Below are 18734 nucleotides of genomic sequence, written 5' to 3'. Positions count from 1 at the left end.
TCTCTTCTTCTTCTTCTTCTCCCGCTGCCTGCCTTCTCCTGCCCCCCCCGTCAATAAAAATGTGACGTCACTCCGCTGTTTTAAAGGGGCACCGGTGTAGCCTATACCAGCGTTAACGGTTGCCGGACAGAGCTCACCTTACATAGGCTTAATGTTTCATAGGAGATCTATTTGTCTCATCCACACTTTGAACATTCAACAGAACGCTGCGCAGAAAGTCACAGAGCATGCTGTGCCAGGCCTTGTACCCCATCGTGTTATGATATTTGTATGTTTCTGTGAAGCATTTTTCTCAGATAGATATTCGGTAAATGTTCTTTTACAATCAGAGTGCTGTTCAGAAATAATCCAACATCTGTGTTTGTATCTCAGAATAAACATAGAGTCATCTATTTGTGGTTGTAGTCTGTCAGCTGATTAATACTGATACCAAAATATGGAAGTACATGTACAAAATTAGCAGCAAGATCTTATTGATAGTGAAGATCATTTTGTTGTGTGTTGTTTTTTGTTTTTTTTCCAGGGTGAAGGGTAGACACTTACTGGTGGTGACTGTCCCAAAGCTCATAACAGGATGTTTATCTACGTCACCACATTGACACTCTACACACACACAAAGGCAAGTATGTACGTTGCATGCAAACAAGTGAGGTTTCTTCTGTGTCCACTTCACAGCTTAGCTCACTGACACGGCATAGTTAAAATAGGAGGCTTAAATACGCACACACATATAAACAGAAACACTCGTAATGACACACTTGGTTTATGGAAAAGCACATGTTCAATGAAGATGTTCCAGAGATACAAAAAAAATAAATGCAGAAAATGTCACAAATCACTGTTTTTATACATTTGAGATTAATGTTAGCAACAGAATAAATTAACAAAGATGTATACATTAAATCAATCAAGTCACGGGTCCGAGGCCATGCGGGTAACGTCTTGATTCTTCACATGCTACAGCCTGTGTAGAGTATGGGCTAAACAATCCATGATTGAGATAAGGCTTTACTTCAAATCGGCCAGTAACAGACAGCTGCTGACTTGACCTGTAAGGATTATATGGCTGGATTAGCAGGGCTGTTTTAGGGCTCTGATGTGCAGCCTGACTCCAGCTTGATGCTGGTTGAATGCAGAGGTAAAGGCAGATCAGCAGAACACTCCTTTGGTGATTTGTAGTTGGTCAGCTCAGTCTCCCCTTGTTCGCCAGAGGTATGAGTCTCCATCTTCTTTATTAGGTCAATTACATCCCCCTTGTCCATGTCGGCCTCTGCAGCCATGGCCTCGAGCTGCTCTGCCGCCTCGCTCACGTCAAACCTTTCAAGCTCTGCATTGACCTGGTGCAGCTCCTCCGGCGAGTGTCTGCGGGAGGCCGAGGGGGAGAGAGGACAGAAGCCTTGGAGGTGCACCCGCAGGCTGCAGTAGTGGAGATAGGCACAGGGACAGCAAGGGCACCTGTGAGGTCGTTCTCCAGTGTGGAGGCGTTTGTGGAGCTTGAGGTGGACGTATTGAGTAAAGCGGGCGGGGCAGAGCTTGCACTGGTAAGGCCTCTCACCTGAGTGTAGCCGCTGGTGGGTCTTCAAGTTACTGGTGCTACTGAACCGCTTATGGCACACCTGTGTCAAAACACAGCCAAGGAGAATATGCTTTAGAAACACATATCCCACTGTAAAACGGTGAATTTCCTATTTTATACTTCAAATGTTGTATGGATTGAACAAACAATCTACAACATGTTAATTAGTGAGCTTTAGAGGTTCAGGTAGGCAGACTTTGTAATCTTCCGACAAGCTGTTTCTCCATGTTTCTTGTCATTATGCTAATCTAAGTGACTGCTGGCTCCAACCACACATACTTAGAGTTAGAGTGGAATAAACCTTTCCCAAAATGTCGAACATCTTTAATTTAAGATATAGTTATACCTTGCATTCATGGGGCTTCTCTCCAGTGTGAACCAGGTGGTGTTTCTGCAGGTGGGCCAGCTGAGTGAAGGTCTTACTGCAGGTCTGACACCTGAAGGGACGCTCTCCACTGTGCACCCGCAGATGGACCTGAGGATTGCATGTCAGAGATTAGTACTCAAGAAACCATGGTGGCTGGTAAATTCGAAAATTCTCACAGCCACCGTATTCAGGCATTTTTCTATCCTTTTTAAACTAATATAATGAAGAGGAGCTTACCTTAAGGTTGGACAGCTGCCCAAAGACCTTTCCACATATGTTGCACTCATACCGGATCTTTCCATTCTGCCTGGTGAGGGGGTAAGACAAGGTCTTGTAGCCGACAATCTGCCCACCTCGTCTGATCTTCCTGAGGTCCATTGCATCCTCAGTATTGCTCTCAGTGGCAGAGCTGGGCTTGGAAGGGAGGCAGTCTGAAAAGGCGGCCAAAGGCGAAAGAGAGGGCAGTGCTCTGCGGATTGAGGGGGCCACTGATGAGGCACTGGATGTGGCAGGTATTGTGAGGTCTGCGTGGACATGGCTGGGAGGAGAGTGTTTGAAATCTCTGAGGTGATCTGAGGGGAACCTGAGGTAGTTTGTCCTTTCGGATATGAGGTCCTTGTTGTCTCTGTGCTCACTGGTTGGTGAAAGAATGAGGTCTTGTTTGGTGTTGGATAGTGCAAGTGTCATGTCTTTGTGTCTGTTGGCGAGAGGATGAAGGAAGTGCGCATAACCATCAAAGGGCAGTACATGAGATGAGAGTGTTAAGTGAGGTTTCAGTCGATCTCTGTAGTACGGGTATGAGTGAGGTAGACCGCTGTTAAGGCCCAGTGAGTAGTGAGGCAGCAGATAGGGAGAATACCTCAGAGCAGGATGAACTCGATCATGCACAGCAGGCTCTTGGTACGGTTTGGCTATAACAGGGCCTCGACTGTGCTGTACGGTGAAGTGCAAACTGGAGGGAACCGGACCACTTCGAGCTGGTCTTCTGTCAGTTGGAGGGCTGCAGGATGGCAGAGGTGGTAGAGTTGCATATCTATGGCCATGTATGGATTCTGACTGGGGCTGGAATGGGTACGCAACACGGGGACACAGGGGAAAAACTGCTGAGTGGTTGGTCTGAGACGAGGGACTATCCAGACGCCTGGGGCAGGTAGTCAGGGATTTGGAGGGCTCGTCTCGGAGGATTTCAGAGACGCTGTGTCCTCGTTTCCCTGTTGTCTTCGCCTGTGCTTGACTCTCTTCTGTGGGACAAATAAAAAGGGAAATGACATCAGAAACACGTGAAAAATCATTTTTAGACATTCGGTAACAGTATCATCATTCTTTTGAGTGACACATACACCCATGACATTAACGGGATCATGCACACAAGCTGCTTGTTAAAATCACTGTTTATCTTCATTTTCGTTGGTTCCCGCCCTACTCCAAAGCCTTATCCTGTGTGTGTGTTTGATAAGGTGTGTGTGTGTGTGCACCGTCTCACAGACTTGCCCTGACACTCTATGAAAGTGGACACCATATGTGAAACAATAGGCGTCTGATCAGGATACAGATAGCATGGAGTTAGTGTATGGTATTTGTATTAGAGTGCTGGCCAGGAGTTTCGCAGGACGGGATACACAGGATAAGAAACTACGTTTTATGTGAAAGTGACTGATGAAGCAAATATTTCACCCAGATATAAATAAATCTAAGAGATGCTTGTGGTGTGAAAAATATAGCCATCAACCATTGACCTATGAATAATATTTATTTTTAACTTAAGTCTACACACAGGTCAACTTTATGAAATCTGGATCCAAACCTGTATTTCATCTGCGCAATCCCCCCCCCCCCCCCCCCCCCACACACTCTCTACCCACGAAGTCACAAAGCGAGATGCTTCACTGACTAACTCCGGCGTTGTCGAAAGACGCAAGCTGAGAAACGTATGCATGCACATTTCACCTACTCCTGGACACAGTTGACGTCAACCCACAAAAACACAGAGCAACCCTTATCTACTGTGTGCTACCCCGTGTTCCCCTTCCCCCTCTCCTGAGAGGCCAGCCTCTCTGCAAACAAACAGCCGACACTCAGTGAGATATCAATCTGTCAGCAGGTCGTCTTGTCAGGAAGTTCAAGTAGTCACTGGAGCGGTTCCTACTTCTCTTCCTCCTTAAGAGCCAAATAAATAAGAGGAGTCGTGCCAGAATACTGTCAGCGCCTCAGGCAGCCTCTTGTGTGTGAGCGTGTAAATGAGTATTTTGGTGTGTGCATGCGGCCTCTCTGCTAGCATGTGCACTCTTTGTGTTGGTGAATGAAAGCCACAAGCTTTGTGTGCCAAGGAGCTGCCAGCTGTGTTTCTATGTGGAGTTAAAAAAGGGAAACTGAAACATAGCCTAAAGTCCTGAAATCAGTCTCATCTTTCACAGGTACTGTGGCTATACCTAGAGACAGATCATCTTTGCTTTCAGGACTCCACTCTCCTCCTTTGTGTGTCCTGCTTTAACAAAAGGGCCATGGGCGGGACAAACAAAGAGTGTGTCAGTCGGTCTGCGCTTTGATTGGGAGCCTTACTCCACAATAACAAATGTGTCTCAAAGCTTGGGCACAGGAAGGGTTCTTGTTAACTTAAGGTGTCCAGAAACACTCAGTCCTCGCACTCATGTCCTAAGATAAGAAATACATTTTTCTCCGACTCACACACTTACCAATATTGTCAATAGCCAGCTGGCCCAGTGGAGGGTAGCTGCAGCGTTGTGCAAATTCAGGGCAGTACCACACCAGGAGCTCCTGGCCCAGCTGAAGTGGTTTGATCGTGTAGAAGTAGATCTCCAAACCGCTCTGGCAGGCAATCAGGTTCTGCTCCTCCACAGAACAGGCTGGGTTGACGTAACGCATCCAGTTGCTCCTCTCCTCGTTCAAACCATCCAGGATGTGGTGTAAATACCCCTCCGAGAAGACCTATAGTGTGACATATAACAAGTCGAGAGATAAGTCGGTTAATGATGACATGCTCTGAATCTGAAACCATGATGTCACTGGTTTCCTGATGCCGTTATGGTAAATACTGAGATGCTGCTGCTGAGATATTGATGTTGCATGTGTTTGCTGCACACAAGTCATCTAGAGTTAAAAAAAGCAGCTCGGAATTAGTATTTCACCGTATGACTGGATTGTATTGGGTATTGCTATCTCGCTCACTACGACTCTCACCTATCGCCTTTGTGGTGACGTATCGATGACATTTCTATAGGCCTACACAATTGTTCTTTATGCTCTCTGCTCTTTGAAGCCGTGCTGTCACTTGAGTCATGGCTGTAATGTTAACACATTGGTCTGTGTTTTGTCTGTTGCAGGTTTTGGTTGGGGTGGCATGATTTCATGGGTTGCTGACTCTAAACTGTAGAATTACACAGGCGCTTGTGTGTAATGGAAGATGTCCCTGTTTTGATGATTTGTAACTGTTCTCAGGCTCAAAGCCACTTCCTTGCTTAGTCAGTGTGAGAGTTTATGAGTCTGAAGAAGTGCGGACATATGTATGTATTTACTGGCAGCGATACCGCTGCCGAGAGAAAGCGGAGAAAGAGGAGAACCGCTGCGTCACTGAAACCAAACAGCTGTGTGTGTGTGTGTGTGTGTGTGTGTGTGACCTCAGGCAACCATGCAGGGAACTGGCAAACACCCATCACAGTGCATGCACATTTTAAACCCATCTGATCCAGCAGCGTTTAAAGGTACCAAAGCATTGGCTGGCCGAGTTATACTTTCACAGGATGTCAGACGTTGACCACAACTGCTAACTCGTGCCACGCCACAGCAACAGCAGCGTCCCAAGATGGAGATACAGGATGTTGAACACAAACCTAGACAAATTTGAGATTCACATGCAGCTCACTTACCCTCCAAAAGTACTTCCTGTCAGCGTCTTTCAGCAGCGTTTCGTTGGTGTAGCTTTCCCCCACCAGAGGGCCGAAACGTGTTCCCTTCGGAATCAGCTCCTTACTGGTGACCCCAAGCACCTGTTCAACAAGGAGGGCATGAAATCATCAAACAACAGAGTGGCTAACAAATTGGAGGCCTGAGCGAGCAACCGGACGCACTCTGAGCTGAAAAAAACATAATTAGAGGGATGAGATTCTTGGGAATACGGTCCTTCTTGTCTGACTCTCCACCCCTTTGCTGGTTTCTTAATGATAAACAAAAAGGATCAAGCCAATTCACTGGCAAATTAAAATCTCCAGAAAAAGGAAATAAGCAACCAAGAAATGAGTTGTCATTGTTATATATTGGCTGTCATGACAAATCTTACCCAGAGAAAAAAAAAACCAGAATTTTGCTCGACTGTGACAGAACGTGTCCGTTGCTTCACATGCTGAATATTTCATAAGCCAATCGCCCACGTTATCTTTAGTTTCTCTACACTATTCAAATTTCACCACCACCTCTTGTTCTACTACCTCCAGGTGTGAAACTCACCCCTCTGTGTCAAGCCTCTAGGATGTGTGAGAGAGGATAATGTGTCATGGGCACACCCCGACCAGTCAACTGCACTTTGAGCTCCGGGTTCAAATCCCCTAAAGGTATGGTAATGTAGTCTCTCTTTCATCTCGGAGCAATACTGGCATGGCGTATGCAGCTGGATCAACCACTACATGCTTAGTTCACCTCCAGTCTCTCCAGCTAGTTTTACCCCCGCTTTGTCAAACTGCTCCGTTTGAGGTGCCCTTGTGTCACAGATTACTGTAACGTATCCTGCTCTTTGGTGTCAACCTGACTCCAGACAGACCTCATTAGAAGGTCAAAGTGGTGCTACAGGTATTTTGCTTCAGACGCCTAGGCTACTTCCTCTGATCTCGCCGAACAATCATTTTTCATTTACAGAGGCTCAATCTTAATCCTGTGTGAGTAAAAACCTAATGTTTCCTTTTCATGGATAGCCCACTGGGCTAATCTTTTATCATGCATTTACCATGCTATCTGCAATTTCCTAGTCCATCCAGTTAAACATAAACTATCCTCCACTTTAAATCCCTGTAACTGCCACCCACTTATCCCGGAAGAAGTTTATAGTGCTATCTGTAAGGGGGGGGGGGGGGGGTCCCGGTGCTGGTGCCCTGCTTTACGGTGTATTTGTGTGCTGGGACAAAGGGTTGGGAATCTGAAGTAGTTACTAATCATAGCGACCTCAGGCTGTGCGCTCAGGGGCTTGCCTTTTTCTGTCTTTGCCTCAACGCATTCATAGCAGTGAGGAAAGGCTGAAATTAGACAACAACATGTCAAGTACTTCCCGCCTGAGGATGGATGAGTGGATGGAAGGATGTTGGAGTGACGCAAGGAGTCGGTAGTTACACAAAACATAAACAACTGCAGTACATGCTTACATACCACTTTAGATGTATTGGGATTATTTTTCCTGCGATGGGTTTTGTAAGAACTCTTTTAAACTCCACTTTGAACAACACAGAGACAAGGAAGATGTGCTTTGCTGCGTACCTCTGCGGAGCTGTGGCAACGTTTCAGGGCCAGGTTTCTGGGCAAGGATCTCTCGGCTCGTGTCTTCCCGTTGTTTTGGGGCGCTTCCTCCAGAAGTTGGTCCTTCACGATGTAAGTGCACTTCTCCTCAAATGTGTCCTCGCTCCATGATTTCGTGTCTGCATCCTGTGTCCCGGGCATCGCGTGCTGCGGTGACCCTGTGCTTTGCGGTGAGCTTTCTGAGGTTAACATGGCTTTGGAGCACTGAGAGGAGGCCTGCAGAACAGATAGGGACATAAAGTAGGGAAACGTGTTGTCAAATGTCTGTCATTCCAGATCTAAAAAGAAACCCAAGCAGATGATCTAATTGTTGACCAAAGACACCTTTTAACTTTTCCTTTTATGTCACAATATAAGGGAAAAAAACACAGACCAAACAAACAATAGCTGCAGTACCAAGGGAAGTGAACATTTGAATGGAGCTAAAATTAGATCTCAGAGTGAGATGTGACACAGAGGAGGCAGGGGCATAGTCTGGGATGTTAGGGAGGTGGCGGAGAATCTTCCTTTCCCATCAGCCACTACTACCGGACAAACAAACTTCAAAGTGGAACCTTCGTGCTTGCTGCCCCATTGCCCCCGCTGTCCCATACATCCTCTCTCCAAATCACAACCCCGGGGCTATAAGGGAGGTTCCTGTGCACGTCAGCCCCGGAGCAGGACCACTTTCACAAGGAAATCAGCACTCCCAGTGAATCGACCAGACTTCCTCTGAACTGGGACTTGGCTCTCAGCCAGGTATAAAGTCTCTTTCTCTTTCTTTCTGTCTGTTCCTCACTGTCTACCCCCCCCCCCCCCCTCCCCCCTCCCCCTTCTTAGGAAGATTGTTGTCAGCCATCTCTGACAAAGGCACAGTATCCCGACTGATGGGATGATAATGGTGAAATAGTGAAAGAGAAGAAGATGTAAGTCTTGTGATTAAAAGACAGTGCTAATGTGCGCCCTCTCACAACTTCCTTCTTCAGGCTCATCAGTCTGCCTCTGAGATAGTGATAGATAAGGTTTGTGTGTTGCTTATATTTTGGTAAGCGCTCATGTGACATCCTGAAGTAAGACCAAACTCAAGACATAACCTTAAGTGGAAACTGGGTGTAAAGATGTGTTCAGACAATTACGTTTAAACACATTTTTAGCCGTTAGCCTGCCCTAATGGAAAGACATTCCCCTTTTGATATTTAAAAAAAGGGTTTCGTTAATTAATCAAAACTCACATCTGACGTATATGTTCAATAGTGGCACATATGCTTCAAAATATCTCTTCAAAAAAGGAATGCAGATAAAAGTGCAGAGAGATGAGATTTATGGACGACGTTTCCCCCTATTTTCTTCTGAACTGCAGGTCACCACAGCTGACTCGGAATGACTGTCACAAGTGTGACAGCTCACTCCGAAACCATCAAACCCAGTGACACAGCAGAAAATATATTCTGAAAATCAAGACATGAGTCAACTCTCACAGCTGTGTACAGCTCGCTGGACAACATGCAACAGGTTGACTCTCGAAAGCACTCTTCACCTTACTCTCACATGATGTTCTACGGGACAGTGTCGTAATATTTCATACCGGTGAATAATATAGAATCATAAGAACAAGATCTATAAGTATCAATAAGATGATTGTGAGAGTGATGCATATACTTACTGTGAAGCCTTGAGAGGAGCCACACATAAGGCAGGCTGTCAGTGCCCTCCTTGAAAGCTTGAGTGTCTATGAGCAACCAGTGGCTGTCCTCTGTCTCTTGTCTCCCCGTCTCTCTCTCTCTGTCTCTCTTGTAGTCTCTCACCCGACCTCAGTATCCTGTGTACCTGCGTGTGACTGGCCGCGCAACTGAACACTCAAGTGTTTGACTCTTCCTCTTGCTTCTTGCATGGGAGGAGGGAAGGTGTGTGCTTGAGACACTGATAGAGAGAGAGAGAGAGAGAGAGAGAGAGATACACTCCCTTTTCCTCTTGCTCTCCCTCCCCCTCCTCCCCTCTGCCCCATGACTCCTCCTTGGAGGGTGTTTTGCGTGTGTGTCACTCTCTTGCCCCGGGGCGTTAGGCTTTCTCCGGGGGGGGGGGGGGGGGGGGGGGGGGCTGTCACACAGCTATGTCCGGATCAGACAAATACATCTTCATTTTCTGACAGTCACCCACTCCATCTCTGGGTGAGAAGAAGGCATAATCTGCGTTGTGTTCGGAAGTCAAGGACGCAGCACAGAGGAGATGAGGTCATTTTGGTGCTTTGTGTAGTGCGAGGCAAGGTTTCGAAAGTTTTTTATCTTTCAAATCAAAGATAATTCTGCTCAATTCAGTTCAAGCTTTTACTTTGCCGTCGGAGATCTTGTTTGCGCAGGTTTTAAACGCAGCACGCCATATTCACACCACTAACCACATAGAAGACAGTTCCTGAAGTAACACGTCTTGATCTTCACAACTAACGCAGTGCATGAAAAAAGCTCAATTAGATCACAGCAACAGCTGCAGACTGAAATATGTCCACTTTATGTGTCAGTGTTGCCTGTTTGACTCACTGATACAGATACTTGCTCATGTTGATCTCCAGAGAGTCTTACAAGGTACAAACGGATGCGTATTAGTTTTGGAATGTGTAATCTGCCACAAAAAGGAATATATCACGTCACTTTAAAAAAAGAAGAACAATCTCAATTCATTGTTTGGTTGATAAAACATCACAATGTCATAGAGCACACGGTGATGTAATCAAATCAGCCCCATACCTAATATTAGGTAGAATATTAGGACACTGTGAGAGTTTGTTTTACTGCCTTGAAAGGATGTAATAAAAAATAACTTTTGTCTTCTGTCATTTTCTTCAGACTCTGACTCTTAAATCAAGTAATTTGGCATAATTCTTATATGCTAGAAAGTCAGAAAGTCTTTGTTGTGTGTGATTATCATAGGACATCCTAAAAATATGTATCCTAATAAAAAAAATAATGGCTACTCAGAAGTGCGAACTGCTGCATCATTAAAACAACAATAATACGAAAAAAAATATAAAGAACAAGAAGAAGATCTTTATTTATAGAGCATCTTTCAAATACACCAAATAAAATCAGGGATATCATGCTTTCGAGATTTCCTTTTCAAATCTGGCGGCTGCGTTTTGGACACCCTGAAGCCGTGTCATCACACTGTTAGGGTGGGTTTTCTCCTGCACACTGGAGAAAAAAAAAATGTTTTTCCCGTGTTTTCACTTTCAGGAGACTTGAGTCCAGCTGTCCTCCTGTAACGCTCAGTGGGGGTGAGATCCAGAATGTGTTGATACTTGTGTCATGCTGCAGGTTTATCTGTAGCCCGGCTTTCACGCCGGTCTGCTCCCCCATGGTTCTTTTCTCCAAAGGCAACATTTAACTTGGCAGGCCGCCAGCCACCTTAAGAATTGTCGGAATTTTCAGACTTGTCATCCACGCTTTTGACACGTGACACACTGCAACAGCCATGTGTCTGTGAGCTTACTTCCATCTTGCCCATGCATACTCTTTCATTCCACTTTCTCCACTTCAGGGAAGTTCATATTGCGTTGCATGTGTCGAGTGGATCCTGCTCCTCATAGATTCTCCTTTTGTTTCTGCTCTGTTTTGTCCTGTTTTTCATGCTTCCTGTCCCACTCATCACACCTGACCAAGCTGCTAATTAGGGCTGCTGTCATGAGCCACCGTGTAATTTTAAATCCACTTCTCTTTCGCTGTTTTGCTCTTTCTCATTGCCTTCAGTCATCTCAGTCATCACCTTCCATTCAGCTCTCTTCTCCTCCACCTCCTCTTCCTCTGTAATGCCCCATCTGAACCTTTTCTTTACTACGTCTATTACTCATACTGTGTGAGTAATTCACATAATGACAACACAAAACCTTTGCAGTCAGAACTTTGCTTGTTTGTGGATGGATGCTTCTGAGCGTGGGTATAGATGAGTTGGTATTTGGCTTGGACGACCAGATAGTTCACATGACATTCTTAGAATGACGGAGACATGAACGTGACCGCTCAAAATTAAGTGTGTAAGGAAATGTAATACACTATGTTGGACAAGAAGAACAATAAGATTTATACACTATAAAACATTTTGGATTGCAGAAAATGGCCACTAAGGCATTTGTTGAAAAGAGGCCACAGTAGAAAGGAAAGTATCACATTAACTGCTACAGATGTTCGCTTTGCTATTCCCCATACTTGTATTGAAGTGGTGGATATCCCAGAGAGGGATACAAGTGGGCAAATCAAACTGAAGCAACCTCTATGGTTAGATTTAACAATACAATTAATTGTATTTTACAGTTTGCAGAAGGTGTAAGCTAGAATACGGAGAACTGCTTGCACACAGGCTGAGGGTGCCTTCGGGGGCCTCTGTAAATGCCGTAGGTGTCTTAAGCCCTGTAATCTCTATGCTTGAGTCTGTACCTGCCTCGGGTCATTTCTCGCAGCGGGACTAAAGGCGACCACTCCTTCCCCCCCCGTCACCTCCCCCGAGGATGAGGACAATGCTCTCTGGCAGACATGGCTGAGGCCTTTTTATAGCCCATTACAGCTGAAATCTTTGAGGCAACCTCCACCTCTGCCTTTCTTTAACTTTTATGGCTGACTCGAGGAGAAATATTTCGCATCCTATCACAACTATCTCCTTGTCATAGGCCCCCCTACTCCGACCCATGTCACCCTCACTTTCTTCCCCACCATACTGTGCTGTTGTCAGCCTTTCAGCTTCCCCGTTCCTTTTAAAGTCGCTTGAAGTGATTTCCTTTGCCACGCATTACCCTGCACTCTATTCAGCTGGTGGTGGGGGAATCATTTTCACGTTATTGAAATGACAGGAGCAATATGAACTTAATGAATGCATTTTGAAGAGAAAAACAGTGACGGAACTCGTCTCTCTCCATCTTTTTGTCCCCCTCTTTTTTCCACTTTAGGTGTGAATGCAAAATAAATGTCAGCACTGCACCACCCAGCTAGTCTACCAACCATCTTCCCTCAACCGGTGGATGATCTCCTGTTGACAGGCCGAGGGTTATTATCATGGTTTGAGGGCTAAGAGGAATGCTACTGCACTTCACAACAGATGCCTTTTTTAAATCCTGACAAAACCACCCACAGAGATGAGGGGAGAACGCTATCACCGTACCCAGCTGACCCACGGGGCAGACGTCTGTAACCTCTGAATGACAGGTAATGTCCAACGATGACGACAAAGCAAGGACACGCGCGTGCCTGCTTTCACACGTGGACTTACAAAGACAACACCTGCACACACAGTATTCCAGGATTTGCATTGAAATGTGCAAATAGTATAATGCTTATCTAACGCCAGCCAATGTAATAAAGTCAGTCACTTATGATGTTGTATATACTTTGGCTTTTAAATGAGATAAATCAAAATCAGGCATCAGGCCCCTTTGATTTATAATTAGTTTTTTTTTGGAGTGTGAGGGTGACTTGTGTGCACAGATAATGAAAGCGACAGGAAGGAAGTGTACTTACTTACCGTACTCATGGGCCGTCAGGGTGTCGGGTTGAGGAGTCTGCAGTGTAATTGAAATAATTCACGTTCCAGTCTGGAACATTTGTCAAGTGTCATCCTGTCGCTCCCGTGTTCACAAACTTCGCTCTGGTTCAACTGGAGGAGCGGCTGCTGATTAACACTGCTCTAGTAATCAGCCATGATGGCCATAAATGGGGGCAAAACACATCATTGCTTTGGTATACAGTATCGATTTGCACGCCACAATGACCATGTGCATGGTTCGTTGAGTTTTTAATTGCAGCTATTCATCCTCGATATTGTTACATAAGACGTTCTGCTTGACATGAATGTGACAACCGTGCATTCCACCGTTCAGACATGTTCGAAAAGCGTGTTTTTTACATCCTGTGTATGTTTTTATTCTACGGGCACTGACTTGTGATAAAGCTTTTCTGGTTCTGATACTAAAATAATGATTAGCATAAAAGTTTTTTCGTGACCTCGCAAGCAGTAGTTTCACAACATACTAGCTTTTTAAGTGCTTTCAACCACATCTAATGGTCTTCTTCAGGGGAAGGAGATACAACATTTAGCATCACATGACCTAAGTATGGGACTTTAGTTACAACAAAGATTGTCTTTGTCCTCTTTGCTCTTTTACCAGCCGTCCGCTGACCCCTGATGATGATGATTCTGGTGAATACCAGACCAAAAACTCAACCAGTAGATGTTGCCTCCTTGCTGGTTTACCATCGGGCCCCTGATTTCCTTGACATCCATCATAATAATCCTAGATTTATCTGTAGATTATCACAGCTTGAAAACATGTTTGAATTTACCATTTGTGAGCATTCACCAAAAACACATGTACGAAGGCGGACAAATTGGAGTCGTTGCTAATTGGAACCACCGTCCTCCGCTGAGAACTCAACCCACTGTTTTTGACCCTTGACTTCATCACGGCGTGAAAAAAAATCTAAAAAACATCCTTTCTGGGTGTTTGGTCTCGAGTGAAGCGTTTCCTTTTCACACACTTGCTTTTAGTTCTGCCATTCTCAACAGATTACTAATAGTGATGCAACATTATTCCTTTTCTCTGACCTTTAGTAAGAAATGCTGCAGATACTCTTTAACTACTCCCACAACTCTACCAAGAAGTCATACAAGTGTTGCTCAACATTCTTATTTTTGGGCCCTTTTTCCAGCTCAATTTCACTTAAATTGCAGCTCGACAGTGACCTGAAAACATATTGTCCTCAGTGAAAGAATAAAGTTTTTTTAAACACCAGATTGACTGACTTCTTTAGGAGGAAGTGTCCGACCCCCAGGAGCCGCACCTGACTGTATTAAAAGGCTTTTGCATTGTTTTGTCTTCCTCTTGATTACTAAGGCAGACTGTCCAGCATGACCAGCACTGAGACACATCATCCGGGAAGGATGCAAACAAATCTGCACACGCTCACTCAAACACACACACAGCTTAAGACGTTTTTACCTTTGACCCAACTAAAGAAGAAACTGGTACTATTTAGTGTGATGACGTTACAAGAAATGAGGACTCGCACGGTAGAATGTGATGCATTTCCTGTGGCGGCCTATCTGGTGTTCTGTGTCTCTCAGGAGCAGCTAGCTGATTCAGCTCAGCCTTGGGTAGCTTGCTGATCTCAGATTCCTGCCATATTTCTGGATGGCTACTGAACAAACCGAGGTGAACCTGATCCATGCTGTCACTGTGGCACAGGGTAGAGTTTCCCCTAACTCTCTCTCTCTCTCTCTCTGACTTGAACACACACACACACAACTTCCTGCCTGATATCCCAAATAAAGACACAGGAAGACTGACTGTGACCCCTACATGAGCTGATGCAATATGCTTGTATGTGCGTATTCATGCATGCACATTCTTTACAGTGCGAGTGTCACCGATCCTTTAGACTGTAGTAATTGTTACTGACATGGATCACCTGCATAGTTGTTTCTGATATCTTCATCATCTTCAATCAACTTTTTTCCAAGAAAGGATTGAGTTAAACCTGTTCAGAATAGCAGCAGCCTGTCGCTGCGTCAATTTCATTGAGCAAGAGCACAATAGGAGTTCGATACAGTGTGTTTAAATGGTTTGAGTCGACCGCTCAGGAATGGTGTCCATTGTAAAAGGGGAACTTTACTACCACTCGGTGACAACATCAATGACATCACCGGGTGCCACAGTGTCTGTTTGCATGTCTCAGTCTGTGACGGAGACTCCTACACACTCACGCACAGACGCACATTCTCTCTATTTTAGGACCGTTCAGACAGCAGTGTCCTCCACCTGTCTCCAGTGTTACCTGCCCCAGTCATTACCAGGGTCCCAGATCCCCACTGTAAGTGCACATGTCAACAGTGAAATTACAGGGCATGCACACACACATATTTGTTTTGCTTTTAAAAGGGTAATATCCGTCTGCACGCAATGCGATACGTTCATTTTCCCCTCCTGCTTTTCTTTTTTTTGACAAACCCAGAAAACAAAGCAGGTGAGGTTCAAAGACACAACAGAGAGACGGACGTGAAGAGAGGAGACGCGTAGAGATGATGGACACACATAGGTGGTGTGCGTTTGTGTAATGACAAGGGGAAAACTCCGTTTTTTTCAGCCCTGTTCCTCCGGACCGTGCGGAGTTCAGCTGATTACAAACCAGTGTCATCAGATCTGAGCTTTGTTCTCCCGCTCAGTTGGCTCTGGCCTAACTAATTAAGACAAGAAAGTCTCTTCAGATGTCTTCGGTGAGAGTCTAGAAATGTGGCTGTCAGTCTTTGGCTGACACTTGAGGTTTGAGTGTTGTGGGAAAGAGTGCCCGGACAAGTTTGACGAGGAGGAAAACACAGTGCCCGAACACAGATACAAATCGCTCTGACTGAAAGACAGAGGTCTATTTTCAGACAATGACGTCAGCATGTGTTTTTACAGTATAAATATGCCCTGTTGCATGCACATGCACAACTGTTCTTTTATCCTCACCTCTTTCACCAAGTCGGTTTTTGGGTAACCTGAGTGCTCTCTTTCCCTTTTCAACATGATCACTACAAACAATGACAAACTTCCCTTCTCCTCCGGCTGACTGACTCGACCGTATTGTTGCTCTTATCGTGTGTTTTCTGCTGAACGAGCTCGTGACTGTACGTCTGAATAGATACTGACAGAGCCTTCATTTAATGTGGCGTGGCTGTCATCCTGGAGCAGACGGAGATGAAGTCACCGCTGGACAACATTGGACTTGTTTGCAAAAGTTCAAATCAAAAGTAATGGATGTTCTTTTGTCAACGATCAACACATGATGTTAGTCACTGTATTTTGCCTTTATCGGGGGTGTCAAGGTAATTGGCGCGCAGCCTAAAACATGAACCAACTTTACCGCAGGGAGCAAACACGCTGTACATGCCTGATGACAAATGCATTTAGAATTTCCTTTCATTTGCGCACCAATCACGTCCGTCTTCCGTGTGCGCTATAATTTCCCTGACGGGATCCTCATAACATCCTGTTGTCTGAGGACATCTGAGGGGCCAGGTTGGACTGACCCCTCCACCACATGACACACAGGACAGAGCAGAGACTGTTATCCTGGCCCCGGCTAATGACAGCCGAATGAGAGAAAGAGGCAGGAAGCTGTCCCCTGTGATCTCTGCTTTTAAAAGCAGCCCTTATTATTGCTTGTGTGTGTATTGTTTTGTCGCGTTGGGATCCCTATGGACTACTATCATTAAGTTAAGGGACTGTGACTTTAGCTTTTAGCTGGTGAGATATCAAAAAAAGAAACGTGGGCACCCCGTATTGCTGATGATGGTGTTTGTGATGAAAAATATAAGCAATTTATTGTAATGAATTGCCACATTAAACTGCATTAAGCAGGCTTGTGTCCACCATACATGCAAACCAGTCTCTCTGTTGCTCTGAACAAACCAATAGCAGAATAATCCTGTCCACAGACAAAACATCTCAGCAATGAAAAGGTATCGAAAGGTGTAACAAATTCCCTTTCTGCTACATAGGGCAGAAGGATAGCTTGTACTAATATTACAAATATGTCTCTTTACAATCTCTACAACATCTATCCTCAGGATTCAGAGAAGGACACGATCTAAAAGCATGCTCACTGCTGTTTAAACATATACTTCCAGCTGACATGCGGATGTTTAGTTTGTATAATGTTCACTATCTTAGGTTTAGTTTGTTAGGTTGCCAACATGTGCTAAGTAGCACAGAACACAATTCAATGTATCCTGTGGGGACATGACTGTCTGTACAAAACCCCTCACAAAGAGAGCCACAGAGGAGGAATCCGTTGTGGCATAGTATACAATAAGGAAACATAGAATGACTCTATTGAGTAAAAAACATATAACATGAGTTAAATATTAAGCTTAAGAAGTTAAACTATACTGTCTTTGCCATTTGGAGTAGACTCTGACAGCCTTAATAAAGAGTCGAGGTGGTGTTTGCCGCCATGATTTATTTCACCTCAGAATGGACCAAGAGTCTTGTGTGTGTGTGTATAAACAACAACACCATAAGAGCAGGTATTAAGAAGTTTGCAAAAGTCTGATTGACATCAGAAAACAGTTGCAACTTGTTTTTCCTCCAAATATGTGTGTGGACTGACAAGTAAAGAACTTCTCTGTGCATGTGAAAGCCACTGATTGACCTACAGGGCAGCTCATCTTGGTGCGTTAAACTGGTTTATTCAAGCTCAAGATGTGTTTCACTATCACGTCAAGTCATCTCTTTTGACTGCCACGATCAACAGTTTCTTCTCTGCTTCCACCTTTTAACTGAGCTTTCACAGGAGCCACTCAGAGCGAAGTCATTGAGATTCATGAATGAGTTAACCTTGTGGTAACCCTGCTGCAGTGAAACACAACAGGTGGTCATCCTCCTTTGTCCGCAGCAACAGAGACAGGTGCTTCCGACTATAAGGGACAGATCACTGTTGACTCTGGACAATGGAGGAAAACAGTGGAACAAGAAGGTCTAATTCATGCATGGCCACTTCCAGCCCAGCCCAACTCTTTGTCAAACACACAAATGCATAAACCCACCCACTCTATGAACATAAAAAAAAAAAAAACTCCATATTTCAATGGAAGCACAAACACGCTCATTCAAACTGTCACTGTTTTTCTCTCCCCGGTTTGTTAAGGAAACAGAGGCGTCAGAGGACAATAGTTCTGTGACCCATATCTGAGCCCGGCATAGGCAAACAGGAAGAGATCCCCTTAGCATAGAGGGGTATTCCTGACTCCAGCTTAAGGAAAGGAAGAAGAATGGAGTAGGGGGAGAGGGGAGGGGGGGATGCAGAGAACATCCTTGGACCAAAAACATCCACATTTCGGATACCAAGAGTCCACCAGAAGAGACCAAAATTAGGACACCACCTGTGACTCATGCGCCAACAACTACATTTTCTTCAGAAAGGAAAACAATCCACCCGCACTCAGCTCCACTCTTTCTTCACTTTCACTGGGCATTCGCCCAAGAGAGGATGGTTAAGAACCTTCTCATCGTCGTCCCAAAATCATGTCTTTGTAGCGTGACAGCTCTGACACGCTTCAAGCTGAGTTCGAAAGTAACAACACTCAGGAATCTCCTGGAGACATCTGACTGTATGATCAGCCGTGGTATCCGAACAATGTTTTCTTTTTTTTCGACTGCGTAATTAAACCTGTTTCAGGGCTCTTATCTGCATAGCTGCAGAATGACTTACAGTCACAGTGTGGCAGACCGTGTCACAGAGGATTAACACAAACACATTCAAGAAGATAGCCTGTGTG

At 45.0% G+C, this 18734-nt stretch overlaps 1 protein-coding gene across 1 annotated transcript; it reads right to left on the bottom strand.

Moving 5' to 3' along the window:
- Positions 1-896: 896 nt before the first annotated feature.
- Positions 897-9129, bottom strand: prdm1c (PR domain containing 1c, with ZNF domain; the record flags this gene model as incomplete). Its single annotated transcript, XM_079180441.1, has 7 exons — positions 897-1616; positions 1923-2051; positions 2181-3184; positions 4637-4889; positions 5828-5947; positions 7422-7676; positions 9103-9129. The coding sequence occupies 7 exons, from the start codon at positions 9127-9129 to the stop codon at positions 1086-1088; spliced, it is 2319 nt and encodes a 772-aa protein (XP_079036567.1). The 3' UTR covers positions 897-1085.
- Positions 9130-18734: the final 9605 nt, after the last annotated feature.

Source organism: Pholis gunnellus (assembly GCF_910591455.1).
Source record: "Pholis gunnellus genome assembly, chromosome: 19".
Classification (NCBI taxonomy): domain Eukaryota; kingdom Metazoa; phylum Chordata; class Actinopteri; order Perciformes; family Pholidae; genus Pholis; species Pholis gunnellus.
Note: the sequence above shows the minus strand (reverse complement) of the source record. Positions and strands in the feature narration are given on the sequence as shown.